Source organism: Pelodiscus sinensis, chromosome 4 (genome assembly GCF_049634645.1).
Source record: "Pelodiscus sinensis isolate JC-2024 chromosome 4, ASM4963464v1, whole genome shotgun sequence".
NCBI lineage: Eukaryota > Metazoa > Chordata > Testudines > Trionychidae > Pelodiscus > Pelodiscus sinensis.
The window spans coordinates 38,806,827-38,818,785 of NC_134714.1; the positions used below are offsets into that span (position 1 = coordinate 38,806,827).

Below are 11,959 nucleotides of genomic sequence, written 5' to 3' on the forward strand. Positions count from 1 at the left end.
GTGTTTTAGATCCATAGAAGTAAAAACAAGTGGAAGTTTCACCTCAAAGATGGCATAATGAATCTCAATGGAAGAGATTATGTATTTTCCAAAGCCATTGGAGATGCAGAATGGTAAAGTTTTTAAGACAAAACAAAAAAACTAAGAAATAAAGAAAAATCAGAATGGTTGAGACTTGGACATAAACTTCAACCAAAACTTGTCTGCACATCAGAAAAGAACAGTACAAACAACTACCACAACAAAGATGGAGCGTGGCAACATAGACACTACTACAAATGGGCAAGCCATGGGACTGTAGCAGCTAGCATTGTCTGGGATACCTTAGGAATACCTTAATTATAAATTCTATATACAGGTATCTGCAGCTGGTAATTAGCATGTAAGGCTTTGTCTTTCCCTTCCTTCCCCTAGGGTTAAGGTTTTAACATTTCTTCCACTGAACTGAAGGAACTCTTCCCTTTTGATATACTCTTAGTCTGAAAAAATGCTTGTGTGTACAAATCTTTGTTTTGAACACTTCCCTTTGGTAGTGAGGGTAGTCAGAATATTGTTTGAACTGTGTGCAGGCTTTGTACAGAAGGATAAGAATTAAGGTGATAAATTTTAATTATCTTGTATAACAAAAATATTTTTAATTCTGCTATATTCATGTATAATTTTAACTACCATTTTTTCTCAGTTCTTCTCCCATAAAAAAATCTCATTCCTAGCAGTTACAAAATGTAAAATGATTACTTATATTTTAAAGCCATTTCAATTTGACATGAATGACTCTTTTCAAAAGTGCTGAGCACCTGTAGCTCCTCTGAAAAATCAAACCACTGTATTATTTTAAAATATATTCTTGATGTGTGAAGTGGTTCAGCCTGATGGAGCTTAGAGGACTGACACTCTGTGGTACTTTTCCTTCATTTCTTTAAAAGATTACAAATGAAAACTCCAGGTAGTCTGGTCTCTTCATGTATGCATTCCTCCAACTGCTTACTACATGTATGGCCCAGGCATCCAGGAATACAGCTGGACAAATACTACAGGAATAACAAAATTGGAGAAGAAAGGTTTTCTATTTTATAGCCATTTATAACTTAGCTGAAGTTCTGCTAATTAGGAAACAGCTTGATTTTTAAGCATAATCATATTGACATGTGATGCAGGTAACCTGTTTAAAATCTCAGGTGACATGCAATTTTGGTGGTTTTTGTTTAAGAATGCATCAATGAGGAAATACTTTTGTTTGCTTTATGTAAGCAAAAAATTGAAAGAGAGAGCGAGAGGTGGAAATGCAAAAATTAGGTCATATAGCTAAACGCTAACGTAACTTCACTTATCCAAAAGTGACATGTCATAAATAGGAAAAGACTTTTGCAATTTAGGGCAAACACACCTTTTCTTTGTGTGCTGGTTCTGTTTGCAAATCACGTTTTCCAGAATAGAGTCCTTGCTTCAGCAAAGAAGAGGGAATTGGAATTATAGATCAAATATTTCCAACAAAGGAATGAGCGAGCTTTATGTGGCTCCCCATTAAAAGACAACTTAATAATGTTCTTACTAGCTATCTGAAAAGCAAGAAAAAAAGGCACAGGAAGGCAAATTTAACTAAAATTAGGGAGAACTGCAGAAGCAGGGACTTTACCCAACTTCTTGGCTTTTGGTTTTGCAAAATGAAACTTTTTAAATTGCAAGTGTATTTAATTAGCACGGTATATTAACTGCCTTCTGTCTCCCCTACCTGTCTTTCTTTACTGACCTCTAAGTGCATTCACAGTCTCAGTAGCTTACAAGAAATTCACAGCACATTCATTGCAAGGAAGAAATCTGAGCAGTTATATATGTTTTTGCACCTGTGGTGTCATTAAGTAGAACAAAGCTGTCCTTAATTCACACATAGAGCCTTATGTTTATTAGTAATCCACCTGGTCTGCATACATTATAAATGTTATTAAAGTTCAGTTTCTGGTATTACTAACCCATAGTTAATTAATGCTGTAATCATTTAGGATACAAATTTGGCTTTGGACTTCAAGATCTCTCACACTAAATGTTTTTTTTCTTTTTTCTCTGTACAAAGCAGACATTATGTGGGTTTATTTAATCTACCATGATATTTTTAAAGCATGAGACTACAGTGAAATCAATTACTTATCAACAAATTATTGCCCTTGTTTCTCTCATGTATCTTCGAGTAGTGGTGATGGCTATCATGAGAAAATTCATGGCCTTTGAAATTACTGAAATATGGATTTAGAACAAATCCCACATAAGGCACAAATGAACCAATGAAACTCCTTTAGCGCCAGATTCCTGTTTATACTACTGGAACCCAGATTACTGTACAAGATATTTAGTCTCTTCTTACTTTTAGGGTTCTTCACCCACATGTTTAGAGCAGACATTGCATAGCTTTTTATTTATTTTAAGGGATACCACAGCTTATAGGTGACTTACATATAAGTTATCTTGAAGGACATTTAGAAACCATCTGTATTTGCACAGTGTCTTGTGAGTTAGTTATGGTATGCTTGGCAGATGAAGGTTTTGGTCTTATAATACAAGTACCTGTGAAATCTTCTGAAAGCCAGTCAAACGTAAACATACCAAACTGTGCTCTTACTGCTACGTCAAGTGTTCCTTTTTTAAATCAGAAAGCATGTTTTAATTTCATTTTGTTGTAGCAGCTTGCTGTAAGAAAATAGTTAGCTTAATTTTATTATTCTACTTGAATTTTAATCATGGTTTTAATGTAATTGAACAGACCATTTCATTAGGTTCCATAGAAACCATTCCTTTCAGAGGGCAAGGGATTCCCATGTTAGTTTTTAAATTATAATTTTTGAAAGTAGAAAATAGATTTTTTTCATTTAAATAGTTCAGTATTAAAAGGCAATTAACGGTTTTAAGAGGGCTTATGTTTAGATTTGCACAGGTAACAGAGCACCTTTTTTGACTTTTAAGATGGGAAAAAATGAGTGATAACTTCATGGTTAAAATATTAACCATCAGGGCTAAATGAAAATTCAGAGCAACTGGACAAAGTTGGGAGTCTTGTGCCTTCTCAATTTGCAGATTTTCCTGCTTTGTCAGCATGATGATACTCGAGGTTTATCTGATTCCTGAGACAGTAGATGTCCTGCAGTGCTTCAATCATAAATAAACATGTTAGCTCTAATTATATTGGCTTTTTAGTGTGTGCAATCCTTTAAAAACATCAAAGTTGAAAAGGAAAAAATAATATGTTGTCTGTTAAGGAGATAATAGAGACTTAGTCAAATACAGAACTTTATATTGGACTATTTAAATAAAATTTATAACTTTATTCTCTCCCTCTCCCCCATGTTAGTGGAAATGTGTGAGGTTTCATCCATCTTGTTCCTGCATTGTAATTACAAACTACTTTTTGACATGAGTAATTTTCCTAGCAACACATCATGATTTCATAAATATAAAGGTTGTGGTCACATGTTCATTCTCAGAGGGATTTGATTTGGTTCTGAAGTACAGGTGCCGGAAAAGAGCAAATAACAAATGAAATGTGGTAACAGAACTTTATACAAATTGTTTGGGAGAGGAGGTTTTATTTTGTTTTATTTTTGAATTGGTGTAAGAGTCAAGTAAATTTTGCTGAATTGTAGTTTTGTTTTGTGAAAGTAACTGTATCATCCATCAATACCCAAAAGCAGTTATGTCACCATAAGAACACTACTGTAATAAAAATTTGTAATTCCAATGCAGGAGAAAAATGAGATCCTTTTCCCTAAAGTTCACTTTGATGTTTGTCTTCCATTTGGAAAAGTTCCTTTTTTATTGTTTGCAGAATGCAATAACATGTTTAAGAATTAAGCCTGTGGTTTTAGGGTACTGCACACTGTGGATTTTTATTGGGCCACCTTATACAACTTTGCAATTTTTTATACAAAATTTAATTCAAAGTTGTTTCAAATTTTGAGTTTAGTGGTTACAAAGGACAGGGAAACTTGTTTGTCGTTACATTTGTGGTTTTGGTCTCATGTTTCCTATTTTTCTGAATGCTTGGGGCATATATAGAAGCTAGGCCTTGTTTCCTGCAAATTAACTTGGTATTGCCTACTTATTTTAGCAGTTCACTTTTTTAAATTCGGTTTGGATTGGATTTGGAGGATAAAAAGGAACTTTTTTAAACGGGAAGAACTATTTTTGGATTAGCTACATGTGTAGCCATCCAGTGTTCAGTTGTTCCAGTGTGCATAGGGTACTAATAAAAATACGGGGAAGGGAAATATCCTTTTTTGCTGTTCTGAGCTACTATTGTCAACTGCTGTTGTACATATACTGTTATGTGTAAGGGGGTAAATATATTTATTATGTTTGTAAAATTCATTCTGTACAATTGCAGATCAAGGTTGCTCTTCTGTGATATACAGGATATTATGTTTCAAAGGCCATGCTTGGAATACAATTAGAGAGCTTAGTATTTTGATGTACTAAGACCTATTTTAAGTTTAATATTTTGCCTTTGCAAAAATTTTAATTAAAGATGTTATTTAAAAAAATAAGCTTGCTATTTTATTTACTCTTTCTTGACACATTAGTTATAGATAGGTGATTGTTTAACTTTAACAGGATTCCCAAGTATTTTCATAATTAATTTTATTCAAAGCAAAAAACCCACGAGTATTTCCCTTTTAATCGCTGAGGTGAACTTGCTGCATTGTCTCTTTCATTTGACATTGTGAACAATGTTATGAAAAGTCAGTTTTTCATTTTAAGATTTGGAGGATCAATCAGCATAAAAGATCTTTGGCAAAGAAAAAAAGCTAATCAAATAGCACAGTACACCTAGATCAGGTGTTGGCTACCTACAGCACACATGCCACTTATGGCACAGGAGCCAATTTTCAGTGGCATTCCAGAGAGAGCTCAGGATTGAGTCCTGGAAAGCAGCAAGTACTTTGAAAAGGGTCACAGTGGACAAGCAGCTGAACCTGAGCACCTAATGGAATGCACTGGGAAGAGTTTATGATCCTTGGATGTGTGAACAGGTGAAACCAATAGTAGAACACTATGTAATGTGTGTGGTTCTGGTGTGCAGTTTAAAGAGTATGCTGAATTTGAGTGTGTGTGTGTAAAATACAAAAAAAATTAGAAAGCTAATGCAAATAAATACCTTTCTTTGTGTAAGGAAGGATAAGATTTTATAATGGTGAAAGATTTTTTTCTTCTCTTTTCTTAGCTACACTTAAGTGCACAATTACAGGGAAGAAATAAAATAATGGGTTAAAATTCACACATTTTGTTTTTCTTTTTGCAGAATGCCTGTGCTGCCAACTCTCATCTTAGGCAATTTAAACACATTTATTCTCACTGTGCTGTTTCTGATTTTAAAGGAAGAAGCTTGAAGTAATATAGGAGATAATATGCTTTGGGATTTCATGGGATAATACTTACCCATCTGGTTCCATATCGAAGAACAACTGGATACACTGTGGAGGTGGCAAAAAGATGATAGACAAAGGAACATTCTTTCTTGTTTAAAGTCTTCTCGCTGCATGTTGCAAATTAGAAAGACACCTGTTGCTGAGTTTCTCTTTTCTGTCATTTATTCTAACTCTTAACAGTGTTAATGTTGCTGTTATATGTTGAAAGGCCTGGGATACTGCGAAGCTAAGTAGTGAATCAGCTGGGGACAGCAAAGTGAAATCTGAATGGTTAAGATACGTACTTGCAGGACAGTCATTAGCTCTTAAATGGCTAATTCTCCAGTCAGCTTCTGATTATCCATTATTTCATGCCACACCCCTTTGTTCTTTTTCCTTTTGAGAGAAGAGGAGGAAGAAAAGCAAATAGTGTTCTCAGCCACAATAAAAATAATCCCATCTCACCAAGTAGAAAACAATCTGTGCTCCGACCTGTCATCTTTATCTGAGTTTGATTCTCATGTTTTGAAAGAGATGGACTTTAAGTCCTGAGACTACTAGGTGTTCATGCTACTAAAATTATATGCTTAGTGTATTTTTACTGACCACTTCTGTGTAAAGGAAAACATGCTAGTTCAGATGTGTAATTACTACTCCTTATAATAACATGTCAAAACCGCCCAAGCTACAGTGATCTTTGTCTTCAGACAACCTTTGTTAGATGGGGAGAGGGAGGAAACTTGAATCCTGATAGAAAAAAAAATGGAAACACAGGATGAAACAACAAATTCTTCTTAACTCTATGTTGAGACAAAATTACAGGACAGTACAATCTTTATCAACCTCTACTGATGTCCAAATCCCACCCAAATGCAGTGTCCATTATTTATCCCACTTCATAAGTTCTTGGTCCATCATCACTCCAACTAACTGGGTCTTAAGTTCAATAGATTTAAAATACACCTTTAGATTTCTTTCCCTTCTTACTCCACTTCCCCTTCCCATCTCTCTTCAGGGACCATGCTCATAGGACCAGCCTTGAGTAGGAGATTTAGTCTCTCCTTCAAATTGGAGCCACAGAGGAAGTTCCTCAGGAGGAGTTTTACTCCCATTATGTACTTATTCCAAAAGCAAAAGGTTCTCAGACCCATTTTAGATCTAGAGTTAAATTCCTGGAGTAACTAAACTTATGCATCATCATTCCTCTAGCTGCTATTATGTTTTACCTAAGGCAAGGAGCAGAGGTAGGCTGCTCTTGACTTAGCTGCTCATTTCCATATGTTCCTTCATCTCCACAATTGGCTGTTGAAAGGTCAATCCAAATCACAGGTAGCAACTGTCAAGCATAGCCATGATCCAGTCTACCTTCACATAGGGAATAGAGATTCCTATTCTGCATGGACAAATCAATTATGAAACTACTACCAAGAACAGAATTTGTCCAAGTGGTCCAGGATTCTACAAAGGCCAGAAGTTTTCTACTGCAGTGGACTTAGTTTGAGAGAGCACATACTGTCACAATAGGCAGTTGCCTCAGTTTCCTAGGGTACGAAACAGCATGCCAGACTGCACCTGAGAAGACTACAACGGTGGTTAGATTTGGTATATTCCACAATCCACCATAGCCTGGACAGCCTGATTCCAGTACCAATCCTAGTCTTGTTCTCCCTGGACTGGTTGACAGACCCTCACAGTTCTTTTTATTCCACAACATCAGATTCATCTGACTATGGGGGCCTCTCCACATGGAATCTGCTTGCAACAAAAACCAACAGAAAGTATCATAACTTCTGTTTGTGGGGATAGGGACAAAGCCTAGACTTATTGACAGATGTGGTCCAGCTACCCTGGGGGGAAAATGGTCTTCCCTCCAATCCTGATGCTGCCCAGAGTCTTGTCCAAAATCAAACAAGACCATACTCACTTCAATGCACAGCACCAGTGTGACTTTGGCAGCACTGGTTCTTGACCCTACCAGCCTTGTCAGTCAAACCTCCATTGCCTTTCCCATTAGATTCAGATGTTTGTTTACCAGGACCATGGCCACCCTGGCTTTCAGGTCCTTTGACAGCATGGATGCCTCATAGTTAGTACTGTTTGAATAAGCTTGCTCAAAGGCATGCAAAAAGTACTTTAAATAATATAAAACCTTCAACTAGGGTTACTTGCTGGGCTAAATGAAAGTATTTTCCATCTGGTGCTCTCAGAAGAGTGTTCACCCAAGTGAGCCCCATCTATTCTATATGAACAGTCTCCTGCCTGCAACTTCAAGATCTAGCAGCTAGCCCTGTCAAGGCTCAGCTGGAGGCTGTCTGCTTTCTATATGTTTAGAAAAATGACTCTCCATCCCCCCAATCCCATTACTATCCGTTTTTTTAAGGAACTGGACAGAATTCACCCATAGGTATATGAACCTATTACCCCAAGGCAGTTAGATCTTGCATTAGCAATGTTAATGCAATATCCTTTTAACCTCTCAACTTTTTTACTTCAACCCCCTATAAAGATTGCATTTATTTTAAACTAATCACCTTGGTGAGGAGCATGCTTTCGTATCAGAGCCTGCCTATTCAGTCTTCTATAAGGACAAAGTTTACCTTCGGTATCACCTGAAATTCTTGACAAAAGTAGTTTCCAATTTTCTCAGTAATCTGGCAATCTATTGCCAACATTCTTCTGAAATCATCATGCTTATGGAAATGAAGTAAAGCTTCACTCTTCAGATGTCAAAAAGCTTTTAGCATTTTCCTTGGACCACAGTAAACGAGATCAACATCACAACTGTTTGTCAGGGTGGCCATCTTTTTTTCTCAGAATTTTTCTCCAGATTTCTTTGTATACTTGTTTGTCTTACGAGTTGTCTTATGTATCAGAGGTAGCCGTGTTAGTCTGGATCTGCAAAAGAGACAAGGAGTCCTGTAGCACCTTATAGACTAACAGATGTATTGGAGCATAAGCTTTCGTGGGCAAAGACCCATTTCGTCAGATGCATCTGTTAGTCTATAAGGTGCTACAGGACTCTGTGTTGTCGTATGTTGCTCCACCAGATAGAACGCTAACCTATTTCCTTAAAACATGCACAGCTTCCACGGTTTTCTGGGCATAAGTTTCAAATCTGCACATTTGCAAAATGCCAAGTTGGTTATTAGTATTTATGTTCACTTCTGATGTGGTATAGTCCTAGTCCTTCATTTCAGGAACAAAGTGAGAGCAGATTCCAAGCACGCTTCTAGACTGATCTGGTTATGAATCACCTATAATAGAATGGACATGCAATCATTTGAAGAAATGGTTACCTGCCTTTCCATTGCTATTCTTTGAGGTGTTACCACAATGCACAGCATCACAACTTGTAAGTCCTTTTATGGATGTGGGCCTCTCCTCTTAAGGGTTTGATGGAACCCACAGAGGAGAGATGCTGTTCATAGTTTTCTTCACTCCTATCACCTTTTCAAAGGAAGCTTAAGCCTCAGCAAAAGCAGAAACTTTCCCAGCAAATTTGCTAATCTCTGGGGACAACCAGCAGTCTCTATAGCTCATTAAGTCTTTGGTCTCTCTGTTATTGCCACCAATCAGTAAGACTATACAATTTAGGTGTCTAAATAAGAATCAATCTTACATAAGCCCATTCTTTTAAAAAAGGTTATGTACCTATAATTAGTGATAGAAATGTAGCCGTGTTATCTGGTGTAGCTGAATCAAAAAACAGGACTATGTAGCACTTAAAAGACTAACAAGATGGTTTATTAGATGATGAGCTTTCGTGGGCCAGACCCACTTCCTCAGATCAAATAGTGGAAGAAAATAGTCACAACCATATATACCAAAGGATACAATTAAAAAAATGAACACATATGAAAAGGACAAACCAAATTTCAGAACAGAAGGGGGATTGGGGGGGGGGAGGTAAATGTCTGTGAGCTACTGATATCAGAGGTGATAATTGGGGAGGCTATCTTTGTAATGGGTAAGGTAATTAGATTCTTTATTCAAACTAGGCGTAAAGTGTCAAATTTAAGCATGAATGACAGTTCAGAGGATTCTCTTTCAAGAGCCTTGCTAGCACCCAATACTGAAAAAACTGGATACAACACATTCTGAATTTCCTCTTCATTCCAAGAACTCTTCCCAAAGAAAACAGCAACAAATAATTAGAAATCTTTTCAAACAATTATAGTTAGGGATTTTTAAAGCTATGTCAGATAGAATAAAAGGGATTGTTTCTATTAATCCTTTCGCTGACCTTTTATTCTTGCAGCTGGACATGAGGCCCGGAAGCCTGTAGCAAAGTGCTATAGTGGAAGGATGCTCTGTGTCAGGATTAGGTACAGCCAATAAGATGCTTCTTAGTTCCACTATCCTTGTTTGGATCAATTGACAGCCCATTTTGGAAGGTGGGTAGCACTTTTGCTGCAGAAAAAAAAAAGTTCTTCATCGAGTAGTGTCCCCATGGGTGCTCCACTGAAGGTGTCAGGCTCATCCTGGCGCTGCAGCTCGTAAAGTTTTCTCTAGCAGAAGCCCTGCCAGACCACGCATGCACAGATGCCACCTCACGCGTTCTTGCCCTAACCCTAACCCAGTCCCAGGAATTGCAGACCACAGATATGCCGCAGAAACAACACCGCCTGCTAAAAAAAAACTTCAGCCCTTCTCGCTAATCATGATTTTGACAATTATAACAAGCTGGTTGATCTCCTGGAATACTTTACCTGAGACTGAGGCACAAATCTTGAAGGCTGTAGTGCAGGAGGGCTACCCAGCAGCCCACACGCACTACAAATCTCCCTTGATATTGCTGACACAGCTGCTAGGACCACAGCGACATAAGTGGTCATGCGCCGTGCTTCCTGGCTCCATGTGGCATCTGTCCCAAAGAACATTCAGTCAAAAGTGGAGGACTTAGCTTTTGATCGTCGGCTGCTTTTCGCCCACAATACCGATCAAGTCTTCCACTCTGGCAAAGACTCTCGCACCACACTGAGGACGCTCAGGATGTACACTCCACCATAAAGATGAAAGCGATTTGGGCCCTACAACAAACAAAGACCATTCTCTTATGCCGCGCCCCGCTTCAGGCCTTACAATCAGCCTAGACAGAGATAAGGACCACAGAAATGCTGCCCACAGACCAGCAAAGCGTCCAACCAGCAGCACGCTCAGCAGCAGGTATGACATGTCGATCAAGGGACTGCGTGCCATCCCCCTTACAGAGGCGCCACACGTCACGGCCAGTTTGTTCCATCACTGGTTGAGACCATACCACCTGCGCTGGTTCGCTATAACCACAGACCGTTGGGTCCGAGATCCTCACGTCAGGCTTCACCATCCCTTTCTCTACTCGGCCTCCTCCCACCCCTCCTTCCCTGTCCCTCTTCAGGGACCCTGTGGAGAGTTCGGGGTGCGATCACCCCCTCCCAAGTCCGGAGGGGGGACCCCGCGGACCCCTGGCCCTCCTTTGCTTGCCTCCGGCCCCCAGGTTCCTGCCGGGTAGTCCGGGCAGTTGGGTGCGATCACCCCCCTCCCCGAGGGGAGGGGGGGTCAGCGAACCCGCCCGCGTTACTCGTCCCCACGGGCTGAAGGGTCCGAGCCCCTTATTCCAACTCTGACCTCCTAATGGTGCGTGTCTCAGTCCCACAGCCTGTCCCGGTCAACGTTGCTCGGGGTTGGCGGTTTTGGCGGGGGAGGGAGGGGGACCTGGTCCCACCCACTCTCCGGGTCCCAGCCCGGGGCCCTAAGCGTTGGGGCTTGTTCGTGCCCCGGCACGGTAGACGGGGGTCACTCCTCCCGTAATCCGTCTACCCACGGGCGCCAGAAGGCCTCTGCCCCGGGCTGCTTCCTCCCTTCGTCCCGCCCCCTCCGACGATCTATGCTCCCTCCTGGCTTACCGTGCTTCTGTTGCACGAGTTGGGGGGGGGGGGGAGTCTGTAGAGAACCTGGGAGCCAGCCACCTGTCGCATCTCCTGAGCCAGCCAGGGCGTTCCCTGCGTAGTCACTGGGCGCTGTCTGGCTCGCTGTCCGAGCCCGGGCTCATGGTCCGCCAGCGGTAGGGGCTGGCGTGAGACCCCCGGGTGCAGGGTTGGGCCGCTGGCCGGTCTCGGGTGCGTCCCCGGTCCGTCCCGGGACGCTGGTTGCCTCCTGCTCCGCAGCGGGAGGCCCCTCCTCTCCTCCAGGCCGGCCGGGCGTTTTAAAGCGTCCCGCCGGCCCCAACATCGGCCGCCGGCCCTGCCCCCCTAATGACGTGGCCAGCGCGCCGCCGCGCCGCGGGTTGCTCCAGCGGCCGTGCCTCCTCCCCTAACCTCCCCCGTGTGGGGGCTGTCTGTCACGCGCCTGCACAGTCGCGGGGGCGGGCTCCAGCTGCCCCGTCTGCGGCACTGGGGCGCCTCGCCCATGTCCACGCCAGTCTCCCGGCCCGCCGGCCCCCTGGGAGTGCGGGCCGGTGACGGCCCATCACAGACCCCTCTCACAAACCTCTTCTGCACCAAGAGGTCTTGCGCCTACTTACCATCCGGCAGTGGAGAAGGTACCGGATCAATTCAGAGAAAAAGGCTTTTACTCCCGGTACTTCC

At 41.3% G+C, this 11,959-nt stretch overlaps 1 protein-coding gene across 2 annotated transcripts in view; it reads left to right on the top strand.

The window, feature by feature from the left end:
• GTF2A1 (general transcription factor IIA subunit 1) overlaps nt 1-3,866 on the top strand; it is a 42,600-nt gene extending 38,734 nt beyond the window's left edge. For both annotated transcript variants that reach the window (XM_075926764.1, XM_075926763.1), the window contains one exon: nt 10-3,866. In XM_075926764.1, coding sequence (XP_075782879.1) covers nt 10-58 — 49 coding nt within the window. In that variant the 3' untranslated portion in view covers nt 59-3,866. The remainder of the gene's footprint in view (nt 1-9) is intronic.
• The last annotated feature ends 8,093 nt before the right edge of the window (nt 3,867-11,959 follow it).